The 15,796-nt window shown below is 44.5% G+C and overlaps 1 protein-coding gene across 3 annotated transcripts in view; it reads right to left on the minus strand.

The window, feature by feature from the left end:
* Positions 1 to 1,494: 1,494 nt before the first annotated feature.
* Positions 1,495 to 15,796, minus strand: part of npas1 (neuronal PAS domain protein 1) — a 50,648-nt gene continuing 36,346 nt past the window's right edge. For 2 of the 3 annotated variants that reach the window (XM_085371005.1, XM_085371004.1), the window contains exons 4-12: positions 15,308 to 15,375; positions 13,596 to 13,685; positions 7,214 to 7,388; positions 6,953 to 7,068; positions 6,395 to 6,591; positions 6,106 to 6,212; positions 5,754 to 5,901; positions 4,313 to 4,425; positions 1,495 to 3,179 (exon numbers count right to left, since the gene is read on the minus strand). In XM_085371005.1, the coding sequence (XP_085227131.1) occupies positions 2,077 to 3,179; positions 4,313 to 4,425; positions 5,754 to 5,901; positions 6,106 to 6,212; positions 6,395 to 6,591; positions 6,953 to 7,068; positions 7,214 to 7,388; positions 13,596 to 13,685; positions 15,308 to 15,375 (2,117 nt within the window). In that variant the 3' untranslated portion in view covers positions 1,495 to 2,076. The remainder of the gene's footprint in view (positions 3,180 to 4,312; positions 4,426 to 5,753; positions 5,902 to 6,105; positions 6,213 to 6,394; positions 6,592 to 6,952; positions 7,069 to 7,213; positions 7,389 to 13,595; positions 13,686 to 15,307; positions 15,376 to 15,796) is intronic. The other variant, XM_085371006.1, reaches the window with a different exon arrangement.

The raw sequence follows: 15,796 nt of genomic DNA on the forward strand, positions 1-15,796 counted from the left end.
AAACCCAAAAACAAAACAAAATCCAAACTCACTCACACACTTTTAACAGGCGAACACGCCCGCATTCAAACACACACACACACTTATTATACCAGTAAACACCCGAGAATATGTGCGCTGACACATATTTGTAGTATGGGTGTGTAGTGCACCCTTTCCCCCGCCCCGTCTTTTTTTTAAAACCCCCACCCAGCCCCACCCCGCCTCTGTCAGACGTGACGATATGAGCGGTTCCATGAAGCGAACCCTCAGATCAGGCTGTCGATCATAATCTCAATTTAGAAGAAGGACAAAGAAAATAGTGCCAGAAGGCCTGGCTTTCAACAAATTGCTGTATATATAAATTTACATGTATTTGGCTAACATGGCAGATCAGACGACCTTATTACAAAGTGCTAGACTGTTTTTAACGTATCTCTCTCACAGCTTATATCACTGCATATCGTGGTTAAATTTTATTCTTCTCACTTCTTTTTCCTGATGAGTTTGGCCGGGTGAAATTTCCAAATGTTATTATTTATGAATTCTCCTTCTTCTTTATTATTTTAGTTGTGATTTTCTTACACATATATGTATAATTTTGTTTTAGTTGTTTCATTTTTTCCAAGTCAAAAGTGTTTTGTTTTTCCTGAGAGGAGCTCCAATCAAATGCTATGAAACTGAAATTTAAAGTGTTTCATATCCCCACTTTTTAATTTAAAACTTTATCTCCAGTTGACTCGCTTGAACTGAAACCAATATCAGAACAATTCTGTTTTGTTTTATCGACCTCCGACGGTCACATTTTAATGACCACATGTGGTCTTGTTTATTTACCTGCCTTTCTAAATGAGCATTTATATCCCCCACCCCCCCACCCGCACTCCACATACCGTGCTCAGGCTATGATATTAGCGGCCGCTCTTGCATTGTTTTCTGTTTTAACAGGATCACACGCCGAACCGTGAAGTGCTTTAGAGTTCACACCAGAACAAATTTCGGTAAGTGCTCAAAAAAAACAAAAAAAACAAAACATGTTTAAATGATAAAAACACTTCTGTCCAGCACATTTCCCCTCCTAAAGCATTTTCACATTTTTTTTCATCCACTAAAACAGTCGTATTTTAAACAATTTCCCAATCGGTTTCACCTGGTGAAGAAAAACAATATAAACCTAAAAACAAACAAGAATATGGCTTTCATACACAAACACAACTGCAGCATTGTACATTGTCATGATACACTAGAAGTCATAATCAGTTAAACAAATCGCCTTCCTATAATCAAACAATACAAATAGCGTCCTGTCTGCATTGCATTTCCTTCCCTTATATATAATGGAATGTCTGGGACTACTTTAATCATACTTTTGTCCCAAAAGTGTGCTTTTAGTATGGCTGAATCGATGAATACTTGGATCTTTTTTTCAATATTATTGTTTTATATTATTATTTTAAGTATCGATACAAAACACCAAAAAGCTGTCTCCACCTATTTTAAGTTGAAACCCTATAATCAAACTGTCACCCGGAGCCCACTGAAAGAGATGATTTGTATAATACTGCAATAATAAAAATTTATATTCCAAAGTCATTTTTATTCCTACAGACGAGTGCCCATCTCTTCCTACTGGTTTTAGGGTTAATTGGGTTAATGTGCGGTGACGGACATTGACGGTGAGGATGTGAGCTGAGGGTCGTCATGGTTTTCTCTCTATGTACAATATGGCTTCTCTGAGTGGAAGAGACACATAAATCAACACAGTCATCTAGAGAAAGTCACAGAGCAGAGTTCGTTGTTGTCGCGAAGATGAAAAGTCTTGAGGGACAACCAGTCAAAAGTTTCCATGTCCCCGTTTCTCTGAGAGTCACTGTCACTCGTACACAACAGGCTGACATGATAAAATCCTATGGCATCGGCTTGTCACACACTTTAGATTGCAGTTATTCAACTCATTGTCCAATTAGTAACGTCCTCAGAGGTTTAATCTACTGCCACTTCTGTCTCTCCTGCCCTTTTCAATGTCTCTCTTTCCATCCTGTCACTCTGCTCTCTCCTTCAGTTTATTTTCTCCTCTCACATCCTCCCCTCTGAGACTCAGTCCTCCTCTGTGCCCGCAGCCCCCCTCAGTCCATTCATACAGAAGGGCAGGCTAGAGGAGAAGGGGCTGTCAGATGGGGAGAAACCACTGAAGGGTGGAAGGCCGGCCAGCCGCTGTAGGTGGGGGAAGAAGGCCGGTGGGGGTCCCTTGTGGTGGTCCGAGCGTAGCTGCAGGCCATCACTGTGTCCTGTGCTGTGGTGGTGGGAAGGGGGGAGCTCAGGTGGAGCGTAGCGGATAGTGCTTGGGGCATAGAGGCTCTGAGGGCCCTGCGGGCCGAGGGCAAGGGGGTGGAAGAGGACCCGGCCCGCTGCACTTCCAGCAGCCAGTCTCTGAAGCAGCTCAAAGTCAGGACCGTTACCTAAACCACCACTACCGCCACTGCTCCGGCTGACCACCCCCGCCGACACAGCCCTGTCCTCGCGGGGCAACGGGGAGGACACGGGCATGGCGGGGGACAAAGCTGGGGACGGGGGAGTGAACAAACCCTTCGGTGGGGCTTCGCTGCTGGAAGAGGAGTCCGGGATCGGGGTGGTGGGGCTGTCACCATTGAGGCTGCTGGACGGCGTGTGTGCATGCGAGGGCTGGGGCTGAGTGGTGTGTGAGTGTGAGGTGGAAGTTTGAGTGTGTGATCCCCAGCGCCCCCCGGTGGTCAGGGCTTCATGCTCAGTCTTGATGCCTGGGCTGCCGGGCAGGGGAGATGGAGTCACTACACTTTTCAGCTGCTGGATCACAGCCCGGCCATTGTGCACCCTCCCTCCCCTCTCCCCTCTCGTCGGGGTGTCTCCTCCTCTGCTCTGTTTACCTCCTCCTCCGCTGTCTTCCCGTTTCAATCTGTCGCTGTCGCCTCCCTGGTCCCACTCGGTTTCATCTTCCTCTTCCCCCTCGCTTTCGCTCGCCAGGTCTGAGGAGGCAGAGACACTCTCCTCCGTGTGACGGAGCTCCTCCAGTCTGCGACGAGTTTCGGGAGGTGCGCCCTCCGGGTCAGACCTCAGCAGGCGCTTCCTCCTGTCCTCTGATTGAATGGCCGTGGTGGTGAATTTGTCTCTGCCTTTAGTGTCAGGGTCGCTTTTCCCCACTGAGCTCTTCACAGGTTGCGAGCCTGAGGAGGAAGGAGATTTTTATGACACGATGAGGCACGGGCGAGTGCATCAATGGGACGTCACAGTAAGGTAGCAATGTACGTAGTAGGGCTGCCACAAACGATTATTTTGATAGTCGACTAGTCACCGATTATTTTTGCGATTAGTCGACTAATCAGATCATCATCCATTAGACGTAAAACTACAGCTTATTGCACCAGCAGCATCTGCTCTTATATAACTATCATTAGCTTACAGCTTTAAGTGTTTAAGGTCTGTGCTAACTAAAAATAAAGACAAGATGATAGTTTATTGAATTTTAATGAAATTTGCAGATTGTTTCGGTGAAGATTAATAAACTCCTTGCTATCTAAAATATAACAGGACACTGGAGTATATTCTGGAGCATCTCACACTTCTGATAATCAGCTGTCTGCTTGATGTTTATTTAGCTGTGTAAAAACTATAACTTTAATCTCAGACAAACTGATTTACTCAGGAACAAATAAAATACTAAAAAAAAAAAAGCCAAACAATAACATTGTTAAGTTATCTAAGTGACTTATATATCATGTTTAACCTGAGTAGCGAAAGACGGCGGTGGGTTTGAAAACGATTTGCGGGGAGTCCGGTGTTCTCACGGCGCTAGTGAGCCTAGCCCCCGGCTCGCTAACGAGCTAGTGGGTAACAGATGTCTCCGAAAACGTCGGAGCGCTTTTGAAAATATGTGGTGTCCTGATAAACTGAGCAGATATTTGAGGTTTACACAGCTACATTCTCACCTGAAAATATGTTAAACGTTTATTTTGTGACCCAGAAAGAATAATAAGAGTAACATTAAAACTAACTAGCTGCCGCCATTGTTGGAAACTGCGCTGGGCCGCGCTATGAATTCTGGGACACAGCTGCTTCTTCTTCTTCTTCTTCTTCGGGGTTTAACGGTAGCTGACATCCTTGTACATGCAATGCTGCCATCTTCTGTTTCAGTCCGTTATTACACTCTTAAATCCTGCCACTTATTCCTGCGTCTTTTGTGATCGTACAAAGTTTCAAACGACGCGTCGACTATTAAATCAGTCGTCGACGATTTTGATAGTCGACGTAATCGTGACTAGTCGACAAATCGTGGCAGCCCTAGTACGTAGTGTGGTACCTCGGGCCTGTGTGGAGCCATCGGTCGGGGACGAGCTGATTCGAAGTCGCTCTGCTCTTATGCTCTCTGGTAGCTGCAGCAGATCCAGGGGAGTGTCGGGCAGCTCTGTTCGACTGGATGGATAGATGTAAAAAAAATGGGAAAAAAGAGAAAGGGAGAGAGTGAAAAGCTGGATGTATACACAAATCATCTACCACTTAAAGCCACTTACACTTAAAAAAAACAGGAATGCCATGCTGATTTAAGTGAATACTTAGAGATGGAAACAACATATAATCAGCCTAATAACTACCTCCAATAGCCAAACTGCCTCACACCCTTCTAACCTCCATCTAACACACACTCACTCCTTCCAACAGCCCTTATCACACATGCACAAACACTGACACATGCAAACAGACACACAGGCAGACCGCACCCCCCGAAACACACGCAGATGCACACACACACACACACACACACACAAATGCTCCACTCAGCAGCCCACCTATACACAGTTAAGCTCAGACAAGGAGGAGGCTGTTGGAGAAGTTAATGAGCTCTTGTAATTACAGCACTAATTAACTAAAACACCATTCAGCCCCAAAATTCTGACATCCATTTGTTGTAATTATATAGCTTCAGTCCAATTAGCATTGAAATTCAGCCTACTCCTCTTGTTTTTGTCTGACTGCTCTGCTGCTATGCGCGCGTTCTGTTGTGTTCTCTCGCGCTCGCTCCGTGGTAAACACACCAAAGCCTTAAACAAAGGTAATATGACACTTAAAAGGTAATTTATATTTAAAAAGAAATCAAGGTGCAAGGTTTTTCAAAATTTTCTTAATCTGATTTGGAGCTTTCTGTAACAGGGTGTCTGCTTATTCAGAATAATAGCGTTAAATAACAATAGAATAATGCATAAAGGAACATTATGCAGGATGAAAAAACCCGAACTGCAAAAGGTATGAAAAAGTGATAACTTTTACTAATTACTATTTAAAATACAAGATAAAATAAACATTTGACTGTCGAATGAGGAACATTTTGAAAGAAAAAGTACGGCTTTTTGAAGCCGCAAATTTTACTGTATGTTGGTCGTGACGCATAGAAACTGTCAGAAACATTAGCAAATTCAAACTAATCTAAAAATCTATTAAAAGAATAAGAAGAATTTAATGATATTTTAGCCAATCTTTCAAGATTTATAATAAAATCAAAAATAACCATTACATTAATTAGGCAGTGGTTTGCTGCTTTGATCTCCTCGTTTCGTGTGTATCCTTACCAGTTTTCTCACATGCTGGAATAAATGAACCTCCCTATCCCAATAATCCCTCTACATTTCATCAGCTATCCCTTCAAAGGGTCTCTGTACACAGTGTGATGCCTGCATACATAAAATGACTTCCTAACAGCACTCGTGGAGAAACGGCGGTTTCAGCTTTGCTCCGGTTCTACTGACCTCAGGACGTAGTTAACCCAGATAACGTTGCGTTCGTGGGGGGCTTTGTGGTTGATGGACACAGTGGCAGTGGACTGGATCCACAGGTACCCTCCTCTCCTCTGGAGCCAGCGATAATAACCAGTCACTACCTGGCCTTTTCTTAGCACTGAGGAGCAAAGATGGGAAGAAAAGAAACCTGTTAATGGTTTGACAGTTCATGAAGGTGGCAGCAGAGGGCGCCTCTAACAACAGTACAGGAGGAGATTTCAACAGGCTCTTGTAGCAGCTCTGCCAAGTTCAGATACTTGAAGAAAGAGAGGGATGGGGATGAACGTCATATATTATACGTATCCATATGTATGTGACTCACAGTCCTCGTGGCTCTGCCGGAGGTTCTCCAGGTCTTCTACATGGATGAAATGGTAACAGGTATGTCCCACTACCTCTGCTGGAGTCAGATCCATATACTCAGAGATCCTGTAGAGCATTGGAGGAAGAAAACAAACAAACAAACAAAAAACACACACACACATTTGTCAGCCAAACAGAAGCAGATGTGTGTGCTAACACCACCAACTGGCTGGGTGCTTTGCCAGCTCCTCATGAAAAAACATGAAAGATAGAGCGACTCCCAAAAGGCAAAACAATAGATGGATTACCTGTTCTCACAGTATGTAACCTGTAGGTCCATGTTCACTCGGAACACAAACATGTGGCTCTCCATGCGGACTTCATTAAGCGTGGAGGGCGGGAGAGTGTGCGCCAGCGCAACCAAACCCATTGGTCGACGCACTGATCGGGTGGAGCCCGGGACGAGAGCGGGGCGGCAGCGGATTCGTCCCGTCACGTGGATTACCTGACAAGCACAAAGTCTTTCTTACGCACTCATACGCACAAGCCAGTCTATAAGAGGATTACTAAATAAAGATCAGGTGGAATCAGAGCTGTTTGATGCACTGATTTAGAAAATGTAGCATTTATCAATATGTAATAAACTTGGACATATTAGCAGTGAGCGCAGTAAACTGTGATACGTGGAGCGGTTCAGAGCGAAATAAGGGCACAGCCATAAAATATACTGGCAATGACCACCTTGTGCGTGTGTGTGAAACACCAGCAGCACAAACCCAAATTGTTATTTTATTCTGAACACATGCAAGTAAGCTAAGGAATGCATAATATGTTCTCAAATTATGGTGGCGCATTTTCTCTCATACCTTGTATCCAGAAGACTTGACATGCAGGCCTCTTTTGGTGAGCGTGGACTTCATGCGGATAAAAAAGCCACGCTCGGGTGGATCGTCGGCAGGAGAATGAGGACTGGATGGAGCTGCTGGGGATGAGAAAATAACATTAGCTGTTTCAAGAATATATTTTTTTGACTTTTGTCTTAGTAATGCCATTTGAGCACAGTGAATTGTTGAAAATCATATTATGTATTTGTTATATTTCTTTCTGCTTTCTTGCCATGACAGTACCGGGTTCAGGGGTACCAGCTAAGGAGGAGGTGGACGCAGAGCTGGAAGCGCTCTCAGGGGCTGTGTGACAGCCGGCCTCGGCCCGTAGATGTGGCCTGATTCCCAGCCGCTCCGCCATCTCGACGTGGTCCGCTGGGTGGATGTAGTCGAACACACTGCTGCCAGTCAGCTCCACCTGAAGAGAAGCACACACAAACCGATCAAAACCAGACGCTTTGTGCAAAAATAACTATACGTGAGCGAGCACACGCCTACAAATACACACAGACACACACACACACAAGTGCACTGAAAAAAAAATCAATATATGTTATGACGGGAAAATGAAAGTGCCGCTCTGGGTTACAACTGAACAAGGAATGAGAGGATGTAAGACAGCCCCACCTGCCACCCCTCCAACATGCTCGCGCACACATACACACACACATTTAAGTCCTGTCTCGGAGGATCAAGTGACTACAGTGCTACACAAATAAAACCAGGAGGAGATAAAAATCAATTGTATTTGCTGATTAAAAACAGGTGAACTCCAACTATCTCCAAAGGTCACATTACTATACTTCTTATTCCCCGTGTCCCTCCCAGCTCCTTCATTCAGTTACAGTCTATCCCAGCAGGCAGCAGTGTAACAGCTCATACAGCTCTATATGATCCTATCATCATAATGCATCATAGTCGCATCTCTAATCATTTAAAGGCAATAATGGCACTGCTCTTGCATGGCATCCATAAAAGCGGCACAATTGAAGAAGGTGTGATTCCATCTGAAGCAGCATGAATAAGTGTGTGTGTGAGAGAGAAGCAGAAAAGGGGGGGCATGCATGCTTACACACATCTATGCAGGTTCCATTACATCTGTGAATGTGTGTGTCTGTGTGTGTGCGCGCGCATTTGTGTGTGTGCCAATACTATTCCATCTGATAAAGCCGTGGCTGCAGCAGCCTCACACCCTTGTCTGTAGGACACAGCCATTTATTACCGGATTAGAGCCATTTACTGCAGGCTTTATGGGAGCTTCAGCAGGCCCTCAAGGACATCACAGCCGGGGGAGAGGAAGAAGGGGAACAGGAAGGCGGGAGCAGGCGAATAAGAGCGATCGACAATGAGGGAACAGAGAGGGGTAAAGATGTAGGAAACCCCACCGAGTGAGGGGAGATGACAGACGAGGTTTTATCACCCCTTATGTTATTCAGCGCCAGACACGCAGGCCTTAATTTCTTGGGAGACGGTGCCACATTTCGCAACTGCGCCACCTGTAATAAACATATTATTAAATACTAGATTTGATGGGCACCATATGGAGAGGCTGCCCTGCATACTTGCAAGACTCGAAAAGTAATTATCCCGTAACAACTGTGCTACTGTCACACTTTGAAAACGTGCGAGAACGGCTGACCATGCTGACCTGGGAACATATTTGGATAGATATTTGAGGATTTTAATATCTGATAGCATCAAGACAATAATAAATGCAGTTACTGAGAAAGTCCAAGATAAGAAAAATCAATTAAATCTTATGCATTTTAACCATTAAGACATTGAGCAACACAGGTTTCAGATAGTTCAGGGGTCTAATAAAAAGCAGAAACCTCAAAATATATGCCCCCCTACACAAAGGGGAATTAAATGAATGACATTATTTACATTTCTTTTCTTTATAAAAATGTCTCTTTTCTCAGCTAACCTCATGCATCACATAAGAGCACACTGGATCGCAGCTCCCACAGTGATAAGCAGAAGCTCTGATAACGGCTCAGCAGAGTAATATACAGCAAGCGTGTGTGTGTGTTTGGCTCTCAGTTGGCAAACTCTTTTCACTTTTTCACTTCCAAAGACTGTGCTGTTGAGGTCTAATGTATTTATTTCTCCCTCGTTCTCTGTCCAGCTCTAACAGGTGAGGCTGGTAAATGTGGAGACCAACAGCACTGTGCTAGCTGACCTTCACGTACGTCAGCAAACTCTTTTTAATCAAGAATTTTTAACACGAGGAAAATTCAGTGTTTTTGTTTACCGATCCTTCTTCTCCTCAGCGTCGATAATATGTCAGCACTCTACAGCTGCGTGCTTTTTGAGTCTGACATCAAAACTGACTCGTTCATTAATGTTTTAAAGTTAAGAGTTTGCAGCTGTCCATTAAATGGCTGGATATCTCTATTAAACTCTGGATGAACCTCGCTTTGAGCATTTCATGTTACCGATTATATCAGTATCTATCTGTTTGTATACTTATCCATGTATATGTAATTGTTAGCACATTGTCATTCTCAAGGACCAAGTCTGCTCAGAACACTGGACCAGCCATTTGAAAGAGGCAAAATCCCTCGACCCGGTGGTGTTGAAAAACAAGGTAGAGAGGCGAACAGGTCCTTATGGGCTTTACCGGGCTTAAGACCTATCCGAATAATATCACTTCATCTCAAGCAGGAGGGCGAGATTGAAAAAAGATCAGACAGAAATGAGAAGATGAGGAAGGGACGAAGCGATTGAGAGGATGAGTCAGGCTCAGACATAAAAACAGGTATAGAATGTGGCGCAAAGGGAGGCGTGAGGAGAGACCGAGATCATTCAAATCTCTCTGAGAGCGTGTGTGTGTCTGCGTGTGTGCGTTTGTGCCTATGCAAGCACACGGCGCGCCTCTGTTTCCCTGCGTATGTGACTAGACTGTCTGTTTTTATGTCTCCGTGTGTCATTGTGTGTCACTGTTTGTGCGAGTAGTTGTCTGTCAGCGCATCTGTGTGAACCTGTGTGTGTGTGCGCGCAGAGATGCACGTGCATGCATGTATGGTGGTGTGGTGGGGACGAGGGGCAGCGAGCAGGGGAAGCAGAGACATGATATAAATAATAGCAGGGGGCTTTAATATGTATGAGGCATCCGGGCAGTGGTCCACAACATACTCTCAGCCCTCAGCCCTCACTGACTGATGGGAGAGGAGAGGAGAGGAGGGAGGGGAAGATGGGGTGGGGCGGAGGTGGAGTGGGGGCTGCATACTAACCATTCGCAGATCAATTCTCTCCTCCCTCAATCTACCATCCTTCCTCCCTCCTCTTTACCCCATTTATCCCTTTTTTTTATCCTACTTTTACTCCTCCATCCTTTTCATGTCTCCTCCCTCATCTTCTCCAACCTTTGTCTCTCCAGCTATTCTGCCCTCCCCTCTTCTGTTTCCATGTCTTCTCCCCCCTGCCTCATCTGCTATGTGTCGCTCCCAGGTTTATCCCTCGTGCTCCCGGGCCTGAAAACCAAGTGAGCCAGACAAAAAAGAAAAAAGATACCTGTGCGCCAGGGGAATGGGCGGAGGGCTGTGCCCTTGGTCAAGGTGCCTGACCTGGGCTAAGTCGGCTAAGCAACCCCACTGTCAGGGGAGTGGCCCGGGTGGTAAGCCAGGGCAGAGGGGTCAGACGGGGGGACAGGAGACGCGGGGCTGGGGCGGTCCACAGGGGCGACATGCCCTCTAAAACAAACAACCACTTATACTTTTTCACTCAGAACATTGTTTGTCTGTCCTTCCCCTCTCCCCTGTGTCCGCCTCCACTCACCAGCAAAGTATATTGAAGTGTTTTGTCCTCTCCCTCCCACCTTCCCTTCTTTCCTGTTGTGCGTTTTTCCATCTCATTGCTTGTGTCCATAAACACACTGTATATTCGCGCTCGCCCCCCTCCCCGAACCCCGTCTACCTGCCCTTTCTGGCTGTGTCTTTCTCATCATAAACCTCCTCTGTGCCCGGCCGTCCTCATCTTTTCGGGAAGGTAAACGTGGCGCTGTATGTTTAAGGTTTGGAACGTAATCTTAGATCATAAATAATTTCATTAGAATTCTGATGGCTTAGGCCCAGTTTGAGGAGATGTGATGGGTTAGGCCATCTGCTCAGCTGATAAGAACAGCTCTGTTTTATTAGCATCTCCACCAAAGCCTCGGCTGTCTTGTTTACCTAGGCAATCCCAAGGCGAATTTCATTCCTACTGCACATTTAAACTCTATTTACACACTCAGACTCTCTCGCTCCTCTTTACCACCATTATTTTCTTTCTCTCTTGTAATTGTCTGTCTGGTTCTCGCTGTTCCTCTCTGCAGCTCCCCTTTTTGTTCTGTCTTCTCTACGTCACTTTCTTTTGTATCTCTCTGTGTTTACATGTACATTGTGTGTGTGTGTGTGTGTTTGCAAAGAAGACTCAAAAACTCCACGACAATTCAAGACAATCCTTGTCCTAATCCAACTTTATATTAACCTTCATTGAATGCCCCATGACAGGAAAGTTTAAAGAATAGTTTCAAGTCTGCCTCACATTAAGAGTAATTAGGCGTTGTAATCGTTCTTCTTCTCCTTACTTGCTGTGAATCGATCTTAGCTGTAGAGCAATGGGTGCTTTTTATTATGCTAGCATGTCTTCAAGCTTCCCTCACTTTTTTCTCTTCCCCGCATCTTAACTCCTCCCAGTGAAAATGGGAGACAGAGAGTGATCTGTGAAAGGAAAGACCTATGTTTCCTTATTGCAAGCGCCTTCTGAAGCCTCCTCTATCTGTAAGGCACAGCAGCTCTGCAGGAGTGGCATGGACAACCACAACAAAAACATAGAGGGAAACTGAATGAATATTTGTATATGTGGAAAATAAGAAAGGCCTTGATGAGGTCATCTTGAAAATGTGATTTTTGATTCTTTTTTATTGTGAATAATTAGTAAAAACAAAGTGAGGTGAACTTTTTCAACTTTTCAAGCTCAGCATACAAGAACAAGCTTGAGAACCACTGATTTAAGAGACTGAACTATATCTTCTGTTGCAAGAACAATTTTGGGGGTCAAGAGAGTAGTGAGAACACGGGGAGGGGGGACAAACATGTCTTGTGGCTCTTCATGATATGAAACTCCATCAGGAAAAAAATGGAGTCAGTGAGCTCATTTTTTTCCTACAAGTCTCCAGTTCAACATTAAACAATGACTAAATATCTGAAAACTAAAAACCTATTTCCCCCCTCAAGTTTTCTTTACACTGACTTACAGGTGCAATTCAGGACATCATTGTGTACAGGTGGAGGAAAGTATATTTATGACCAGGGCCAAAATTACAGACTATCAGTGCAACTTAACAAAGTTGAGGAAGGATTTAGTAAAATGCATCTAAAGAAAATCTTTCCATTTCAAACTTGCTTGCTGCATTTTTTTTCTTTGTATTACGGTGTAAAACAAGAATGTAGTAACATTCATCACATGTGCAGCAATCACAATAGACTGAAAACAGTCAATATCAGTATGCAATTAAAGAATTACACAGCCTTAACAATACAGAAAGAAAGTACAACATCCATCTGAAATTAAATGAAACAATGAGCAATGGTTTAAAAGCTAAGCCTGTTATCCTCTTGCATGTGTATAGATATATTTTTTGTTTAATATCACATTTTCTGCTTAACAAAAAACTACTTCTGACATTATATCCCTAAGTTACAGTGATTTCATAACTGGGGACAACATCTGTTTGATTTATCTGCTCTGATAATTATACATATATATATTTAGAGATTTTTCCAGTCAGTACAGATATGAATGATAATGGTGGCCAAGGACCAATGGAGACTAATGAGATCTCCTTCATGTGAGTACTGTACTAAAAGGAAAAAAAAACATATCCTTAAAACTTATTCTTAAGTTTGTTAATGGTTTCAGCGACTGCCCTTAAACAAAGAAAAAACCCTCAGTTACATCTGTTATTGTTACACTTGCCTCTCTCTCGCTCTCTCGTGCTGTACCCATTCTTCTTAGTTTGAAACATCTCTCTCTTATCACACCTCTCCTCCTTTCCTCCCCCTCTCTTTCTCTCTCTGGCTGTCTCTATCTATCTTCCCATCCCCCTTGGTGTTTTTCCCCCTCCCTACAATCAATGTGGCTTTTAAGATGCCTATCGATTTGTTCCCCTAGACAGGCCCAGCGCGCTGGGGCGACACTTTGATTGCTAGGCCAGTAATTACTGTTATTATTTATGCATCTGGGCAAAATGGCAGGACTTAACATTCACAGTACAAGAGGCCACAGGCAATCAACAGAGGTGAGCACCTGGAGAGGGAGAGAGCGCGGCAGAGAGAGCTAGAGAGAGAGAGAGCAGCATTGCCCCTGTGAGAGTTGTACTCCAGAGATGAGCACAGAGAGTGAAGTCAAAGATATTCACACTCACACACAGACACACAAACACACGCGCTCCTGGGAAGGGATATGAAAGCATAAAGAGAAGACAGGCACATGTGTGCAAATGCACTTGTAAATAAAGGATTATGTGGTCACGTGTGTGTGTGGGTGTGCGTGTGTGTGTGTGTGTGTGTGTGTGTGTGTGTGTGTGTGTGTGTGTGTTGTGTGAGAGAGACATAAAGAGAGTGAGATGAGGTTGTCTTACCTGTGAGAGTCCCAGGTAGATAGAAACTGTCTCTGAGATGTAGAGGAACCGTCCCTCCTGGCTGACCACAAACACAAAGCCATCTAGAGACTGTGCACATAAACACACAGGGACACACACGTGGGCACACAAAAACACGCACACACACACATGCACGCAGAGACGCAGACATAAAGGCAAACAGAAACAAGACAGACAAATGAGAGCAATTAGCGTGTATCGAACAAATTACAATGAGCTAGAGAACAAACAACCCATCACCCTTCGGCCTCTTCTCTCAACTGGTGAGCACGCTCACACGCGCGCGCAAAAAACTCACATGACGTGCATAAATGTGAATAGACATGAAACAATTCCCATAGACGCAGCTACACGCGCGACAGCTGCGAGTGAGACCTGCGTGACCGAACAAACGGTGAACAAAACAGAGGCAGACGCAACGCATGCGGTGTGGACGTCCACAAACACACACATACGCACGTGCATCAAGAAAGGCGCACTTAAACAAATTCAGCAACGAGACATGAGAAACTGAGCTTATAGACCAGGGGCTGTTCCAATCAGCCGTAATAAACCAAGAGTCGAAGCTTCATCCTGGATCTCCAGCCACACACGCACACACACGGACAAATAAACACAGACACAGATAGAACCAGAGTCATTACGGCCTGCAGTGATTCTAATGAGAAGTGAAAGGTATACAGCCAGCCCATTAGAGGGGACTGCTTCAGAGAATAATATTAATCGTCATAACAAGCATCCAGGAGTGAGCTGACACAGTCTCAGCCTCACACACACATGCACACACACCAGGGCCACTTTGCTCTAGAAAAATGATTGCTATTTTGGCAGCCTAGTGCTTAAAGTGGCAGTGGTAATTTATGCAACTGACACATCCAGTATGCAAATGTGTGGCCGGGGTGTGGAGCGTCGTGTGTCGCGTGTCGCGGCGAGGAGAAACCAGCCGCATGAATGTCGGAGAACTAAAGTGCAATTATCAGGCTATTACTGTGGAAGAACGGCTGGGAGGGGAAGAATCATACAGTTTTTCTGGAGCGTTAATTTGATTTCTATCAGCGCCGTTCTCTAAGCCTCTCTTCCTCTTTAAAATGCCAGAGGAGAGCAGACATATGTAATGTTTCTTTGTTTTACCACAACCTTCTCACTTCTCTACTCTCCTTTTATCCCTCCACCTGTTCCCACTCCTACCTGTTCTTCCTACCGCCTCCCCCTCCCTAAGCTCCCTCCAAAGTACAATCTGCAGTGCTACCTCCTTTGCTCTTCCTCTGAGTCTTTGCCTACATTCTGCATTTCGTCACCCCAGCAGCCCTCCTGCCCCAGAGTACCCCTCGGGCTGTGTTCATCTGTTAGTGCAAAAGGGAGGTATTCTTTGGCAGCATCTGAGGGTTACGCGATGTGCTTCTGTGTCTGAGTGTGACTGTGTTTAGGAATTTGCCTGGAAATATGAGTCAAGGCAGAACGACTTGAGCCAGTGCAGGCTGTGATCACACATAGCAGCGACTTAGCACAGCTGGATAATCAAACAAATGTGACTGTTAGGAGGGGAAAAAACATTTCTAACTTCAACTTTTGATACATCTGAAAAAACTAGTTTCTCTGCTTAACAACACAACATAAGCATGGCAAAAAAGTCAACTATAGACATAATCAGTGCGGTACAAGAAGCAATGTGTGGGTGATGCGGTCGTTACCTGCAGGAGGTGTGCCCCTAGGTGCTGCTCAAACATGTCAGTCGCCAGAGAATGAGATGAACGTCTAACTGCAGAGAAAAAGGAGACAGACATTGTCATAAAATGCTGGCGGGCAGCATTTTATACCTGTTGATATTATAGCAGGTGAGTAGATTTTGTTAATTGATCATGAGCAGGGCTTTTTCAGTGCAGAAATTTGGGTTTCTGTAGGTAAGGTGCGTGTTTTTATTACTGTAGTATGACAAAATGCTAAAAAAAAAAGTCTCCATGTTTAGTACTAGACAGTTAAGATCACATATTACAGTTAGAAAGGCCATGCTCTTGGTCAGTGTAACCATCAGAAGCAGCTTAATTAGTCAAAGCTGCATAAATAAAACACAAACGTCTTAATATGTAGGAAATCATTTTGCCGGTCGGGTTTAAGCCACGCTGATGGATTAATTTCCATTTTTTTGGATGAGTTAATACAGCTTTGAGGAATAAGTGATT

The sequence above is a fragment of the Diplotaxodon limnothrissa genome, linkage group LG14 (genome assembly GCF_057381915.1).
Source record: "Diplotaxodon limnothrissa isolate DT_005_m linkage group LG14, D_limnothrissa_male_GT1.1, whole genome shotgun sequence".
Classification (NCBI taxonomy): domain Eukaryota; kingdom Metazoa; phylum Chordata; class Actinopteri; order Cichliformes; family Cichlidae; genus Diplotaxodon; species Diplotaxodon limnothrissa.